The following is a 16,900-nucleotide window of genomic DNA, read 5'->3' as shown; positions in this document are numbered from 1 at the left end:
ATTCCATATCAATTTGGACTAAACCGTTTTTTGTCACCTTTTTGTACTCAACTACTGCACTCAACACCCCAAGACTCGCACTACCTTTTACCGGAAAACAATCGAAAATGAACCAGTGTATTGAAGTTTCCCCTTACCCCAAAGCACAAATCAGATTCGCACTTCGCTCCTTCAATTCAGATTCCGCCCAGTCTCAGGTTTAGGGTTCATTCTCTTTCTCTCTCAGTCTCTGCGACTATTCGATTTCGATTTTCACATAAAATTTGAAAACCCTAGCTTGGGGTTTCTCTGTATATCATCATTTCACATTCAAATTTCTTCATTAGAGCGTAAAATCGAGTGAATGTTTTCGACTCCTTACTTCCCTAATTCAAAATGAACAGTGAAGAAAACTCAAATGAAGATAGAATCAGCAATTTACCGGATGACTTAATTCATGAAATCCTATCTTTCATAGATATGAAATATGTTGTTAAGACTTGTGTTTTATCTAAAAGATGGAGATATATCTGGACTTCTCTCCCAAAGCTACGCTTCGTCTTCTACGAAGAAACAGATGAAGATGAACCGGATGAGGAAGATATTGATTCGGACTTGGTTCAAATGCGCTTTGTAAATCTTGTGAACAAGGTACTCAGTCTTCATGACAACTCTGATATTCATACCTTTTATCTTGACGGTATCCGAAATTGGGTGGTTACGCTTAGTGATCTATATAGATGGATCGGCATTGTTGTATGCCATAATGTTCAGGAGTTAGCTATTGATAAATGCATTCTCAAAGATTTTGAGATTCCTGCTTGTCTATATACTTGTAAATCGTTGACGAAGCTGGAGCTGAGATTTGAGAATGGTTTTGATTTGGAATGCAAGGTTATTCTACCTAGTGCAGTGAGTTTACCTCGGCTTAAATCATTGGGTCTCAACTTTGGAGGATTATGGTTTGATGATGAAATATTAACAAATAAGTTCTTCTCAAGTTTTCCTACCTTAGAGTCGCTGGTAATAAGACACGCTGGACTTAATCATATGAATCTCAATATGTCTTTTCCTAACCTTACATATTTTGAGTTTTATGATCCAGTTGATTACCATAATAATGTTGAGGTCAAGCTGTGTGCTCCAAGTCTTACATCCTTTATTTTAAAAGGTCAATTTTCGCTCTAGATAATCTTTCAACTCCAGTCAGTGCTGATATGCACATATGGATTAAGAGAAAAAATAATGAGAAAGGAGTATTTTTAGAGATTCATGCAGAGAAGAAAGAAAGTTATACCCAGCTTACGTTGAGATTTTTGAGAGGGCTTCATAACGCTCAAGTCTTAAAATTAAACAGTTCCTTCTTCGAGGTATGAAATCTAACCTTATTTTCAGTGTAAATAGATGAAACACAATGTATGTGGTCATCAGGGAATGGCTCTTGACACAGTAATCACCATCATAAACCCATTTTCCTATACACCTGCTCTATGTTGGTGCGGGGGTGCAGGCGGGATGCCCTGCCGCCCTCCCACGCATTTGCATTTGCTTATGAATTTATGTAATGGAGTTTTATTAGAACACGGCGGATTGCATCAGTGTAATCCAAGAAGAAGAAAAAAACGTGACATGAAGCAGCATAAATCCGCACTTTTTATTTTTTACCATATCGGTTGTGGTCTTATGTTGTTTTGAATCTTTTGTTACTTATATGCGTTGCATTAGTATCTCCCAATTCACTCGTGGTGCCTCTAGACGAGTGACTAGGCTCACATTGCATTAACTCAAGAAGGGTTGCCTGAGCACATTGGCGCTGCCTTGGCGATTCCTTTGATAACATAGCACCTCCATTTCTAGAATCCCTGTCCCATTTAGTTGCTGCTGATGTTAGCCTACTAGTTGAACCTCTCCTATGTACCTGCTAAAAAAGATGATAACTGGATTCATTGCTACCTAACTGAACCATCATATTAGAAGAGGGTGGCTGCTGCAAAATCAAATCACAATTGCATATCTTGAATTGGCATGGAATTAGCTAATATCATGCTATTCTCCGTTATTGAGGTCTTTGCTATGTTTCCATGTAATTAGTTAGCAAGATGCTTGATAAGTAACTTACAAAGGCATCTTTTATAATTATAATAGATGTTTTAGATTGTCCACCAGCAGATGCTTAAAGGAGGGCGTCTGCCCCATACCACCACAGGATCCCCACAAGATACATATTTCCTTTCTGTTTTTTCAACAAATTGTCTGTTTCCTCTTTCTGGCAGTGTGTATAAGCTGCATCTCTTATTTTCCTTTATATGCAGTAAGGCGGCATCATCATAAGATATACATATTTCCTTTTTGTTATTTTAAGTAAAATATTAGCTTTTTGTTTTTGGCAGTGTACCTATGATCTTACTGATGTCTCTCTTATTTTCCTTTTTATGCACCAAGGCATTAGGTGGATCTCCTGATATATTGGAGAGTCAGAAACTTGAGTTTCGTTATCTACACCTTTTGAAGCTCTCGGTGGGCCTTTCAAGGGACTCCATGCGTACAATATTTTACATATTAAAGATTTCTCCTAATATAGAGTCTCTCTACATGAGATTAGGACCAGAGGTTTCAACTGAACTTATTCACATGACATTATTTTATCTTCTCTTGGTATTAAAATTGCTTATTTTCACCTTAGTGCCCATCTTTAACGTTCAATATTTCTGTAGGATTCCCTCGATATTTCAGTGCATCCATTTTGCGATAAGGTAATCGGCGAGCACTCCATGTGTAGTTTTCATCATTTTTTGATTACTTGGTTAGTTCTAACATCATTAGTTGGTTATTGTCTAGGTAAAGTTAAATTCGGAAAACATAGGAGGATTGGCTTTGCCAGACATGGCATATCACCTAAAGTTTGTCGAGATTAAATATCTCAAAGGAAGTGTCAATGAACTGAAGTTGCTAGCAGATTTGTTGAAGCATGCCACGGTCTTGGAGAAAGTGGTATTGTGCAGCTTTTCTACCAAGGAAGAATTGAAACAGAAAGAGAAAGAAATGGAGAAATTTTACGAGCTGCTTCTAACATTTCCTAAAGCTTCTACAAATGTCATGATATCATACTCAGTTTCTGAGGACACGACTTTTTCCACTGAATGATGACTGACCACGAAACGAGACCCTAAAGATACCAGATTCCAGATTTTTATAGATGATATCTCTTAATTTCTTTGCCTTAGCTCTGGTAATTTCTCAATTACGCCGGTTCATGTTTCGGTATACCTTCTGAAGTTCTAGTGCTGTTAGTTTATTTGTCTATGCCGATGTAAATCAGCAATTCTATAAACTGAAAAAGTGTATCACTAGCTTCTGCATAAATGAAAATTCTTATTATGTCAGTTCACATAAATTTAGCAACTTTAGCAGAATGCAGCCTCCACTACATATTTTTGCGATCTGATAAGTTGTTCCCTGGCTAAACCCCAGAAGTGATCCCCTTAGCCAGAACAAGGGAAGGGAACAACTGCTGCCACGAGTGTCGTGGCTTAAACAAAGAAAGACAGCAGGAAGACCAAAGATGACAGCAGAAACAGACATAGTGACACAAGCTTTCACTAGAAGATCAACGTTTAAGCACCATATTGAGTAGGTATAAGAATTCAGAAGATTATTCACATAGATTTTCAATATCCTTGCATTGAATATACTCAGTAAGCCACCAGTTACAACCTATAAAAAAGACATCCTGATTTTCAATATCCTTGCATTGAATATACTCAGTAAGCCACCAGTTACAACCTATAAAAAAGACATCCTTCTTTTCGTGTATGATTACAAGTGGAACCTGTGCCACTTTCTTTACTTTCCATTCACAAAATTGTTAACACATTCTACTTTCTAAGACTAGCTTTCTGGTCTCCCCTAGTTGTATGTGGTAACAAACATTTGGCAAATACCAGTAAAAGGTTACAGGGGAGAAGTCATTCACCCAACTAAGAGAAATATATAGATCATACACGTTGTCGGCTGCCAGAGTTGGTTCGGGTAGGATAAGCCACCTCCAGATAATCGTCAGGCCCATCTTCCTCGTCGGAAGATAAGAGGGATGAACCCATCCATGTCTTGAAGCCTTCATTCACGCGCCTCTCCACTTCTGGAGTCACCTCCTGAGGGGCTGCCTCCAACATCTCCAATCCAAAATTTCGACCTGCAAAGTCACCCTCGTCAAGAATAGTAGCTGCCTTTCTTCTAAGCAAGAATGCAGTTCCTCCATAGAAAATGACCAGACTCCATGAAGCAATCTCGTAACACCAGAACAAGGGAAGGGTACAACTGCTGCCAAGTGTGAGGAGGCTTGAACCAAGAAACACAGCGAGAAGACCAAAGATGATGGCAAATACAATGTTCAGAATAGATAGACAGCGAACTCCACCTGTTAAATGTACTAAGCCAATTAGCATATCTATGTAAGTAAATATATGAACATATTATAAATAATCCTGTTCCAGATCAAACTAAATTGAAAAACAATAACGCCAACATCCACGACTACTTGGGAGGCCAGGCCAGAGTCCAACTTTATAACTTTTCATTCGAAGGACTAAGAAGGGGCAGACTTAAAGACAGAAACAATAACCTAGGAACTTCATATGAATGACTATGTTAGGTTTATTGACTCTCACAGGACATGAATCCCACACACAAATGAATTGAATAGGCCAAATCACAAAAAAAAATCATTCCGAGGGACAAAAAAGGATGTGGCTTTTCCACTCAGATAAGTCGTTCCTTTCATCATTTTGGACATGAGTAGACGGTAGATTCCTGAATCCAGTTGATTTAAATTTGAAAGTACTAGTAAACCTATAAGCTAGAGATATCCTATTCAACATGTGTTGAGGAATAAAGGAAATTTAAATTTTCGTACAAATAATAATAACTCAAACTGTTTTGATTGGTCTATAAATCCAAAGGGGAAAAAAATCAAGTGATGATCAAAGTCCCATCTATAACAAAGTAACCGATGGGCATACGGATTGTTTAGTCATTGTGTTCCCTGACAGTGGATAATCTATAAATTTTTGATTTCCCTATTGATAGTATCTTATTCAAAACTATTTTAGTTAGATGGAACAACAGATGCAGACACTAATGATGTATATCCGATAACTTGCTGATGAAAATACACTACAGAGTGACTTACATAATTACTTCATCACAGCAGAAAGATAGAACAACTAGTAGGCAGAAATAATGATCTTTTTAGGTATAGAAAATTGAAAAGATATTTACTACTAACTCTCGGAGTTATAAAAGGCGGGGCCTAGGCTCGCCATATTTTTCAGACGTTTTGGCGCCTATTCCCCAATTTTGGATGGATTTTATAAAAATCGGCCTGCGCCTGGGCACCGCCTTAACCAAATAAGTAAGCTTAGCCAAGGTTTTAAGAAAACACAGGACTAAATATTTCTTATAACCCTAGAGATTTATAATCTAACTTTCCTTATTCTTCTCCCATTTCTTTTCATGCAACCACTTCTTCTCCTCTTCTTTCTTTTCTGTTCTTCTACTACCAACACATCAAGCACACTACCAATACCAGAGATGGTAAAGATATAGCATGGGAGTTGGGTGAGAAAATAGAAGCTAACACAGACATTAATCCCTCCTGACAGCGTTTGGTGTAAAGTTTGTAACTAGAAGCTGTCAGGAGGAATTAATAGGTTGAAAAAACATCTTGCTCAGAATGGCCGTGTTGTTGTTTTAGGTATTTAGAAACTTAAAAGTAGTGAGTAACATAAGTATGAGTCTAAGTAGCAAAACTTAAGTATTATTGAATGCTATAGATTTTAGAACATGGTTTATTTACCCCTCTATCTTTTGCTAATATCATGTGCGTAATTATTTTTTCTGACTATTCCCCGGCCAGTCCACGCCTAGTCTCTCCAGGCGCTAGGCCTTACCCAGCCGCCTGACACCAGCCTAACGACTCATTATTCTCTAAATAGATTCCTACCTTGTCCTCTGGAGGACAAAAAAACAGAGCCCACCAGATCAAAGGTGATACTCTACCACTCACTAAGCAAACTTACCATAAACAATTAGAGGTTCACTGAGTTTCCTACTTACTTTAAAGTTCACAATACATTGGAAAGTGACATGTATCTGTTTGGGGAATCATTAGGGATCCTCACCGAGCAAAATTATCATAAACAAGCACAACAAGAGGTGCTGCCTTTCGTCCCTGCTTTAAAGTTCACAAATAATTGGAAAGTGACATTTATCTTATTTGGGAATCATCGGTGATCCTACTGGATAAAAAAGGAAACATATAAAGGGACATATTTTTCTTGATTGCAAGAAGGTACAAGATCTAACAAATCACTTATGAAAGCATGAAAAGAAAGAAAATCAAACTGAAACTACAGGTGCTAACATGTCGAAGATAGTTGTATGTATAAAATTGATAGATCCTTAAATGGGTGAAACATCAGATACAGTCGTATGATGTTTTCAGTCTTGGAGTATGTATATTAGGAGTTAAGTTAAGATGCAAAAATATTAGTAAGTCACACGTACCCCTTTTTGAGGCGCAATAGTTGTTTTCCACAACCTTTAAGCATCCGTTTCTTGTTGGTGCAGAATATGCAACAGCCATTCCTGTGAAAAAACATAATTACATTAAAAAGCAAACCTCGAGAAGCAAGTATCAGTGACTAGTGACAATGGTTACTTTAAATCATGGTAACTGGAGTAATGCTGTTCTTTTCTTTGTAACTTCTGTATGATGAGCCTACAGCAATCAAACAAAGTCTTGTGACTTAAAAACTTGGTAGCAGGTCTCATTTTATCTTGATTACCATAGCAGAATGGTGATGTGAAACATGGGTTATAGTATACTATTTTCAGGCTTATAAACTCGGTGATTGGTCACTTCAATGATTATGATGGATGGCACTTGTTCCCATACTCATAACCAACACACTGATCTAGAATACAAATTGAGCTTTCACTTTACAATTCTTTTCTTATTCATTATTGTGACAAGTAAAAAGTTGGTTTATTGGAAAAGATTGATCAGTAGACTAATTCTAGAAGTGCAGGCCATCGTTGCAGAATACACTTTTATATTTCACACGACATATCAAGACATTTTATAATAACAGGTCAACACTTTTTGGTAATAACAGCTAATTTTTGGTGAATCATTCTCACTAATGAGAGATGATAGATAGCAAAACCACATTAAACTACAGATATATGACACAGTTTCATTTGCAATAACTATGAGGTGCAATTATTTTCCTATTGCATTCTCAGAAATGTTATAAAAAAACGTACGCAAGCATAGTTGGTGAATGAAATGCTTACAAATGCCAAAATTGAATTACATAGCGAACTCTAAGCAGGTGAGAGTTGAAACAAGAGCTCATTGATAAAAAGGGATGCCGGTGTTTTCTTCATCTACCCACTGTTTACATCTAAAACTAATCATGACCCCCTTTATGAAGTTGAAAACTCCCGAACTCAATTAACACAAGTCACGGTGTCCACAACGTTAGAACACATATCACAGGTCAACTATACAGTTCCCCTGTACATCAAGTTGAAACAGTCCAAACTCAATTAACACTAAGGGGCATCCACAAAGCTAAAATACATGTTATAGATCAGCTATAAAGTTCTTCCTGTATATGGGTTGAAACATTGCAAACTCAATTAACACAACTTAGGGTGTGCACATAGTATAAAAAATCAACTGTAGCGTTCAACATTCTGTAAGATATCACTGTTCAAAGTGAATTTGCTGCACACCAGGTCATACGCTGAACAAATTAGAAGTTACAATCTTACTAACTTCCCTTGTCCCTCCCACACCCACGATACCCATCTAAATCACAAACTTAAAGAGAATCCTTGCACAGGACAAGGAACCCAAGCAGCATTAAACTTATGGGTTGAACAACATCTTACTCTCACGAACAACTAAGGCTTGAAAGAAAAAGCCAAACAAAAATCAATGTCAACTGAATCGAATAATTACCCTGACAAAATAAACTAAATCAAACCAGGTACCAAGGTAAGATATTTCAGCGGCAATAATTATCTCAAGTTCTTAGCTTTATAGATTCCAACCAAATTGCACAGCTTTGTTAGGCATCACATAGCACTTAAAAACTTAATTAACATAGTTTCATACCAATTCAGGGAGTTCAATCTCACAGTTAGGATTCGTACAGATAAGGGTGATTGAAAATAAGACTCATCAGACAAATCCATACTAAAAATGAATCTACAATCTGAATGTACACTACTGGACAATGTCAACTACAATTAAGAAAAAAACACTTCCCATTTCCTCTCAGTCACTCCTCAACTACACTTTTCTATCCTACTTCCCTTTGTTTACTGTTAGCCGAACTTCCCTGGTTTCCATAAAAGTAGTCCGAAACAACCCTCATAAGCACAACCGAATAGTAGAAAGAACTTAGTTATACTAACTATCTACTTTTCTCAGCAATAAATCCAATAGCCAAATGTCACAACATGCGCTGTTACTAAACCAAACAGAGTCTGATATTTCAGTAAAAGAACTACCTGATGTTCAGCACTTTAGTTACAGAACACACTACCAAATAACACAACTTGGTCAATAATTGATAGACCCTCAAAATCCCCAATTGACACAATTCCATACCATTTAGCGGAGTTTGATTTCACAACTAAGATTCAAATGCATAAAAGCATTCCAAAACAATACCCATAGCCACACACGACACCAGAATGAACTAATTTAGTCTAAGTGTTCTTTTCCACAACCAAATTTCACAATGTTTCATACAATGTCCCAATTAGGTCATCTACAAAACTAATTAGCACAGAAAAGGTTAAATCAAAACAAAATTTCACAAAATTACCTGCGAGAAGATAAACCGAAGACACAACGAAAATAATCGCCGAAGGTATAAACACAACCATCCAATAATAATCAACAGCTTCTTGTTCGGTCAAATAAAAAGCCCCAGGAAACAAATCTGATTCGCCACTTCCTCCTAATAATCCATTATCATTAATCTGAACCCTTTGATGACAAAAGGGTCTATTCCCATTATCAGATGGAAACACAATATTTAAACTAATTGTAACTGAGATTAACACCATTAAACCTAAAATCATTACAATAACTAATACAATAGGTCTCTGTATACGACTCCATGCTTTTTCTTCTTCTCTTAAACTTTCGTATTCATGTTTTGGCATAAATGCTTGTCGTAGTGCATCACTGATTATCGCCATTTGTCTAGGGTTTGTGATCAGATCTGTGTCTAGCCCATGAAATCTAGGTTTTTTCTGGGAAAGGTAAAATGAATCTAGGTTTGCTTCTTGATTGAGATTAGAATAATAATTAGGAACCCAAATTGAATCAGTTCAGTATGGAGTATTACTTCGATTCGCTCAAATTTTTTTCTGGATTTGGTTCTTGTTTTGTTTTGGGGCTAACGAGAAGAAAGCGATTTGGCGGGTATTTCACGTTTAGTGAGTGGTATTAACGTGCATAGTTGGCGATGTAGGCCTTTTGAGGCCCTTTCAACTTTTGTGTTGTGTCCCATTTATGGTTTTTTGTTCTTTTATTTTTTTTATTTTATTTGGCTTTTCAATTGAAACTTATTATAGGGGCTCTATATACGAGAATAAAGTAGGGGCTCTGTACAGGGGCTCCAACCAAAAGGTTTTGATGGCTCATAAAATGACAAAAACGGATCATCAAACAATAATTTCAAAAATTCTTTATCCTTTTTATTTTTGTTATATCTAAAATGACCTTTTTAAAATGTTGATTATCTAAACTAAGTTAGATTTGTGACATGAATAGATTAATGATTTGATTTATACTCGTTGTTTGAAAATCAAAAATCATTTTTTTGTTTTTCTGGGAGTGAAGTAGAAGAAGAACAAGTGAAGAGATATTTGAGGAAAACCTAGAAACCTGGTTTCTAACAAGAATAAAGTAGGTGAATCACCATCCCTCAAATCAGAGAACAATCCTCCAATTATAGATAATCAAGAATCTTTTTGATTTCAGAAATCCCAGAATCTAGACTGTAACCCCTCCTACGGTGGGGAATTTTTCGTCGACGAAACCGTAGGCAAGGTATACGGTTTGGACATGATATGTTCCTCACCGTAGTTAGAACCAGTTCGGCGTGGAATTTATGAACTCCACACCGTAAGTTAATCTAGGGTGGGAAACCGAACCGTACATTTGTATACGATATTATGGTGTGAAAATTTGTAAACTTAACTGCCTTCAAAAGTAGAGCGATCTTCACTTCATAAACGTTCATGGAACCTCAATTTCGAATTATATTCATTTATGTGTTTTGTTTTTTTTGTGACTTACTGCATTCAGAAGTGGCCATTAGCGATGCTCACTTCATAAGCTTTCACCAATGTCAGTTTCAAACGTTGTTGTAAACATCAATCCAATGTTTATTTGTAGACCAGTTCGCTTCCAGTGTGATTTCTCGGCCTGCGACCTATTCACTTAAGAAAATTGTGATTTCTGGACCTGTGACAAAAAAAACTAGCTACGGTGTAAAACACCAACCGTATGCGAACTCAGAGAAGCATACGGTTTGGAAAAAACTCTAATGTGCCTAACTACGGTGTGAAATGTTTTATGGAAAAAAATAACTTACGGTTTGAAACATCAGCTGTAAGCAAACACAGAAGATTCTGAACAAATACAGGTTTTTCTACAGCGTGAAAGTTTGAATATTCTCCACCGTAGAAAAAAAAATACGGCTTGGAGTTCTTCTTTTTCAGCCCGTAGGTTAAGTCTACGATTTAAAAAGTAAGGTTTCACACCGTAGGGAAGTTCTGAAACTGAATTTTAGAATCCCAAATTCGTCTGATGCTGGTGGATTGCTTGCATATGATGTTATCTTTGGATTTGGATTCTTGTTTCCATCAGGATTTTTTGTCCGTCCCATCGTATACGACGATTTTAATCACAAATGAATGATTTTGTGGTTGGGAGGAACAGGAAGAAGAGATGGGGGAGAAGAAGATGCGATTTTCCTTTTGTTTTGGTTTTAGTTTTAGGTTAGTAATTAATGGTTAAGGATAGTTTGGCATTTTTGATTATACATTAGGTCTCCCTTATCTTCTTTTAGGGTAGTTGAATCCATAGGAGCCCCTAAAACTTTTTGGTTGGATCCCCTATAATAGATTTCTTTCAATTTTGTTCAATTTTTAGAAATCAAAAGGTAAGAAGTTAGTTTGACGAAGCAATTTTGTTGAACAGTTACTTGTTAACTCATTAGTGGTTGTAATAATACTAATAGTTGTAATAGTGTTTGTAGGATGGTATGTAGGGTGGCCTTATTTTCTTCCTCTCTTTCGTCTGACAACGCGCTACTGTAGAAGACGTGTTTCTCTTCCTCCCTTTTGTAATCTATATATTTACACCTCATCGTAAATACTGAAATCCAAAGGATTAAGTTTTAAATCTTAAGTTTGAGTTGGTATCGGAGCCTCTCATGGTAGAGGTGAGTGCTTCTTTAGAGGGAGCGCTAGTTACACGGTAGAGTTGAGTGCTTCTTTAGAGTGAGTGTTGCTTATTCCAATTGATTGTCCTTCCGCTACGCTTAAGGTTCTTCTTTTATTTGATTCTAGAGAAAAAAAATTCAAAATCAAGTAAGCTTCGTTGAAACTTAATTTGTTTTGTTGAAAGAATTTTATCTGACGTTTTATCTTTAACACTACTGATTGGGTCATACTACTTTTACCTTCTTCTTTTTAACCTTGTTCTTTCTGTTAAAGAAAAGGAATTCTATTATTATCTTTGGCAAGTTGTTTCTCAAGATTCCTTGTTGCAAACTTTACTGGATTTTTCTTTTTCTTTTTTGAAACTTTTTAAGTTAATCTTATGGCTACTAGTAATGAATATTGTGTTATGTTACTCATACGATGACCACTGCGATTTCACAAGAGCCAACTTCAATTCCCTATGGTGTGAAATTAAATGACAAAATTTTACTCTTTGGTCACAAATTGTGACTACGTTTGTCTCAAGTAGAAGCAAAACAAGATATTTAACTGTTTCAACTCCACAATCTATTGAAGGGTGTACGATAGATTCTCTTGTAAAAGGTTGGGTTGTTGGTGTCGTGGAACCGGAATTAATGAATGTTTTCATTCGTCTACCTATTGCGAAAGATGTTTGGGACATAGTGAAACATAGGTATTGAAGGGGCTGATAAATCAATTCTTTATAATTTATCCCGTAAGGCTATGGCAACAAAACAAGATCGGTGGCTACATTTTTTTTCACGATCTTACGGTTATTTGGCAAGAACTTGATTATCGTAAACCAATTACTTTTACCCAAGCATACTTAATTAAAATTCGAAAAGAGGAGATTGATGAAGAACGAGTTTATTTATTTCTTTCCAGTTTTGATGATACTTATGATTTTGTCAGAGAAGAAATACTTCGTCGTACTTCACTTCCTAGACCCGAAATGGTTTTTTGTATTTTGAGGCGCGAAGAACAACGCCGTAGTACTATGATGAATCAAGTTGTTTTCCCTCATATAGCTATGACAGTAAACAAATTTGGGAATAATTCTTTGTCCCAACAATCTTCCTCAACAAATACACGCACAATATATACTTATTGTAGAAATGGTAAGCATATTGTCGAAAACTGCTTCAAGAAGATTAGTTATCATGAGTGGTGGAACAATCAGTCAAAAACAAAGAAAGGAAAAGGAAAAACAACTTTTTGTTCTACTGCGATGATCAGCTGCAACAATGATAGCTACTCAATTAGTTGATGAACTTTCATCGTCTACCGATCATCTTATTCCACAAAAGTTAGGTAATATTGGCCTAGCTCTAATAGCTACTAACTCAAACAAAGATCATGGCTGGATTCTTGACTATGGTGCCATTAATCACATGACATTTGAAACATATATCTTGAAATATGTATGTGCACCTAATTGCTCAACGATTTAGAATGCCAATGATGTTCCATATTCGGTTATTGGAGCTGGAGGAGTTGATTTAAATTCTTCCTGAACCTTAAAACACACTTTGTTGATTCATTCTCTCTCTAGTAATCTTTTATCAGTATCACAAGTGACTGCACAATTAAATTATGTAGTATTAATCTAATCGACTTTTTGTTTTCTTCAGGATTTCAACAACGAGGAAATAATTGGGTGTGGTACTAAGATAGGGGGTTGTATTACGTAGAAGATGTGTGTGAAGGACGGTATTTGTTATCCAAGGGGTCCTCTCTTGCATATGAAAATCAAATATTATTGTGTCATCACCGACTAGGTCACGTTTCTTTTGGTTATTTGCAACATATATTTCCAACCCTATTTTCAACCTGCAAACCTTCTGATTTTAATTGTGAAACTTTCATCTTAGCAAAGATTCATCGTACTACTTATTCAGATAGTTTTAACAGAAGATTAGTTCGATTTGCTTTGGTTCATTCTGATGTTAGAGGTCATTGTCGAACTACCAATAATTTAGGATTTCGTTGGTTTGTTTTGTTTGTCAATGACTTGGCTTTATTTGATGAAAAATAAAAGTGAAGTAGCTAACATTTTCAAATAATTTCATGTAATGATTCAAACAAAATTTTTCACCTCTGTAAAGGTCCTTCGTTCTGATAATGGTGGTGAATATGTTAATGAAGCTTTACAAGGTTATTTTCAGGAAAAATGGCTTATTTCATGAGACTACTTGTCCTTCTACGCCACAAAAAAATGGTGTTGCAGAGCGGAAAAATAGCCAATTACTTAAGATTATTAGCGCTTGTTTAATATGAGCAAACATGAGGCCACATTTCTGGAAGAGGCTATTACTTTTGCGGTGTATATCTTCTTAATCGTGTACCCACTAGTGTTTTGAAATTTCAAACACCTTTGGATACATTGGATTCGTTTGTGAAAATTCATTTTCAGTTTAAGTTTCTTCCACGAGTATTTGGATGTGTTGTTTATGTCCACATACAAAAACATTTGCACAACAAGCTAGGCTCTAAAGTGTGTATTCGTTGGTTATCATCTGTACCAAAAAGGTTACGGGTGTTATCATCCTTCTACTCGCAAAATTTATTTTTTATCATGGATGTTACCTTCTCTGAGCACAGGAAGTTTTACTCAACACATGATGTAGGTTATCCTCTTCAGGGAGAGAACACTATCAAAGAGTTGAACTGGATGGATTTATTTTCAACTAATAATGAGATACATCTTCCCGTCATAGAAGAAAGTTCAAGTAACATCAATCTTCAATCGATTTGGGTTTGACTACTACACAACCTCCAGATACAGTTCAAAAGCGTATTGTATAAGACCCCCTCTTTTCTTCTACAATGGTACCTATACCCAGTTATCCTCCAACTGATATCCTTAAGGTAAGCGTCGATATTTGATTAGTGCTGACAATACTTGTGAATTAACTGAGATAAACATGTATAAGTTTCCACAACGGAGTAACCGTGGGGTGCCACCAGATCGTTTTTCACCTGAACAGTCAAAGAAGGTGAAATATCCCATTGCAAACTACATGTCTACTCATAGATTGTCAGAAGCTGGAAAATCATTTGTCAATCAGATGGAAGATGTTATTATTCCTAAACACGTACAAGAAGTATTACGTGATCCAAAATGGACTGATTCGATGAAAAAGGATATGATAACGCTGGAAGAAAATCATACATGGGAAATAATATTGTTACCAGAAGGAAAGAAACCATCTGGTTGCAAGTGGGTATACGTATGCTATCAAGCATAATCCAGATGGCTCTATGGACGGGTACAAAACAAGAATTGTGGCTATAAGGGTTTACCCAGACTTATGGTATTGATTATCAATAGATGTTTGCTCCTGTTGCAAAAATCAATATTATTCGAGTACTATTGTATTTGGAAACAAATTTAGGCTCTTTCCTACAACAATATGATGTAAAAATGCATTTTTACATGGTGATCCACATGTAATGCTCCGAACGATGCTAACATGGTTTATAAGATAAAGAAGATCTTATATGGTTTGAAGCAGTCTCCCAGATCTTGGTTTGGTAGACTTCGTCAATCAATGAAGAAATTTGGGTATACACAGAGTAACGCTGATCATACCTTGTTCCTAAAAAAAGTGGGTGACAAGTTAACCGTGATTATTATCTACGTAGATGATATGGTGGTAATAGGAAATGACGTCCCTGAAGAGCTAAGTAATCTGAAGAGTTCTTTGTATTATGAGTTTGATGTGAAATATCTGGGTGGACTTAAATACATCTTTGGCATTGAAGTTATTCGATACGAAAATGGGATTTTCTTGTTTCCGCGAAAATATGTGATTGACTTGTTAAAGGAACCCTGTATGCTGGGTTGTGAGTCGATTGGGTCTCCTATGAAATAAAATCATAGTCTTAAAGTAAGATCTCAACAGGACCTTACCCCTTTTGCTTAGAGTATTATGATCAAGTACCAGCTGACAAGGGGATATACTAGAGGTTAGTTGGATTTTGATTTATCTTTCTCATACAAGACCTGATATTGCATATGTTGTAAGTATTGTAAGAAAATTTATGCATAATCCTAATGCATTCACGAGGATACTGAGATATTTGAAGTCCACATCGGGCAGAGGGTTGATGTTTTCAAAGCATGGACATATCATTGTATCGGGTTACACCGACTCAGACTAGGGAAGCAAAGGCGACAGGAGAAGATCAACATCTGGGTATGTTACCTTCGTTGGAGGTAATTTAGTAACTTGGAAATCTAAGAAGTGCTGAAGCAGAATACAGGCAATGGTGTAAGGAATTTGTGATTTTTTATGGTTAAAAAGGCTTATATGAAGGAGCTTGGTTTCCCTACTAAAAATCCTATGAAGTTGTTTTGTGATAACCAGACAGCGATCAAAATTGCAGAGAATCCGGTGCAACATGATCGAACGAAGCATGTGGAAATGGATAGGAATTTCATCTATGAGAAACTCGAAGACAACATTATTGAAATACCATATGTTCGTACAACACAACAGTTAGCAAATTTTCTGGCCAAGGCCATATCCAATAGTGTATTTAACGATTCACTTGTCAAGTTGGGTATTTATAATATATATGCATCATCTTGAGGGAGAGTGTTGAACAATTAAGTGTAAATAATGATAGTTGTTACTTGTTGACTCATCAGTGGTTGTAATAATACTTGTAGGTTGGCCCTATTTTCTTCCTCCCCTTCGTCCGACAACACGCTATTGCAGAAGAACGTTTATCTTACTCCCTTTTGTAATCTATATACTTACACCTCATTGTAAAGAATGAAATACGAAGGATTAAGTTTTGAACCTTAAGTTTGAGTGATTCTAATATGGTGATTGAAAAAAATTTGAGTTTTGAAAAATGGGTTTGAATATCTCAATAACCTTCAGAAGTATTCTTAGTAAATGTATCATTTCTGTTAATTCTTTTCAGCAATGTTAGACTGACCCAAGGATTTTCGAGGAAGATCTGGAGGGAAAAACTACTGGCGATTTGGACAACCCCTCTATCATTATGATGTTTAGTGAATCCCAGACTTTTTTTTCATTCATACTAATCACGAGAAAATTACTTAGTCATTCTAAATTTTTTGGAGTTCTCTTACCTGCACACATGGGATTGAACTCACCAGGGATAGCAACGAGTCCAGCACCGATAGGTTAGAATATGACCCGAACAGAATCAATGAATTCCATCATAGAATTCTTGGACTAGTAGGGTAAACAATAACTAGTATTTAATGTTTAAGGGTATCTTTCCTTATCATTATAAGAAGGATTTAAATGTATAAACAAAGTTTTCATTGGTAGGTTTAGAGGCGTAAAACCTGCCCGCCCAGCCTAACCCTTCCCGTGAAGTG

At 36.3% G+C, this 16,900-nt stretch overlaps 3 protein-coding genes across 3 annotated transcripts; 2 read left to right on the top strand and 1 right to left on the bottom strand.

The window, feature by feature from the left end:
• Positions 1-375: 375 nt before the first annotated feature.
• Positions 376-1,167, top strand: LOC113338002 (putative FBD-associated F-box protein At5g56440). Its single transcript, XM_026583529.1, has one exon. It carries the CDS (start codon positions 376-378, stop codon positions 1,165-1,167), a length of 792 nt encoding a protein of 263 aa, XP_026439314.1.
• A 22-nt stretch (positions 1,168-1,189) lies between these two features.
• LOC113338141 lies at positions 1,190-3,315 on the top strand. The gene is made up of 4 exons (XM_026583650.1): positions 1,190-1,349; positions 2,422-2,589; positions 2,694-2,732; positions 2,818-3,315. Exons 1-4 carry the CDS (start codon positions 1,197-1,199, stop codon positions 3,121-3,123), a joined length of 666 nt encoding a protein of 221 aa, XP_026439435.1. The 5' UTR covers positions 1,190-1,196; the 3' UTR covers positions 3,124-3,315.
• A 295-nt stretch (positions 3,316-3,610) lies between these two features.
• On the bottom strand, positions 3,611-10,336 carry LOC113338072. Its single transcript, XM_026583590.1, has 3 exons — positions 8,883-10,336; positions 6,544-6,624; positions 3,611-4,396 (listed from the first exon to the last, which is right to left on the bottom strand). The coding sequence occupies exons 1-3, from the start codon at positions 9,259-9,261 to the stop codon at positions 3,975-3,977; spliced, it is 882 nt and encodes a 293-aa protein (XP_026439375.1). The 5' UTR covers positions 9,262-10,336; the 3' UTR covers positions 3,611-3,974.
• Positions 10,337-16,900: the final 6,564 nt, after the last annotated feature.

Source organism: Papaver somniferum, unplaced genomic scaffold (assembly GCF_003573695.1).
Source record: "Papaver somniferum cultivar HN1 unplaced genomic scaffold, ASM357369v1 unplaced-scaffold_18, whole genome shotgun sequence".
NCBI classification, from domain to species: Eukaryota; Viridiplantae; Streptophyta; class Magnoliopsida; order Ranunculales; family Papaveraceae; genus Papaver; species Papaver somniferum.
This window is presented reverse-complemented; position numbering and strand designations above follow the sequence as displayed.

What these genes read in the sequence shown, in the direction of transcription:
- LOC113338072 (XM_026583590.1), bottom strand. Translation starts at nt 9,261, where the DNA reads ATGGCGATAATCAGTGATGCACTACGACAAGCATTTATGCCAAAACAT. An exon ending in TTCGGTTTATCTTCTCGCAG is followed by an intron (nt 6,625 to 8,882) that starts GTAATTTTGTGA and finishes GTTTTTTCACAG; the next exon opens with GAATGGCTGTTGCATATTCT. An exon ending in CTATTGCGCCTCAAAAAGGG is followed by an intron (nt 4,397 to 6,543) that starts GTACGTGTGACT and finishes TACATTTAACAG; the next exon opens with GTGGAGTTCGCTGTCTATCT.
- LOC113338141 (XM_026583650.1), top strand. Translation starts at nt 1,197, where the DNA reads ATGCACATATGGATTAAGAGAAAAAATAATGAGAAAGGAGTATTTTTA. An exon ending in ACATGAGATTAGGACCAGAG is followed by an intron (nt 2,590 to 2,693) that starts GTTTCAACTGAA and finishes ATATTTCTGTAG; the next exon opens with GATTCCCTCGATATTTCAGT. An exon ending in TGCATCCATTTTGCGATAAG is followed by an intron (nt 2,733 to 2,817) that starts GTAATCGGCGAG and finishes GTTATTGTCTAG; the next exon opens with GTAAAGTTAAATTCGGAAAA.
- LOC113338002 (XM_026583529.1), top strand. Translation starts at nt 376, where the DNA reads ATGAACAGTGAAGAAAACTCAAATGAAGATAGAATCAGCAATTTACCG.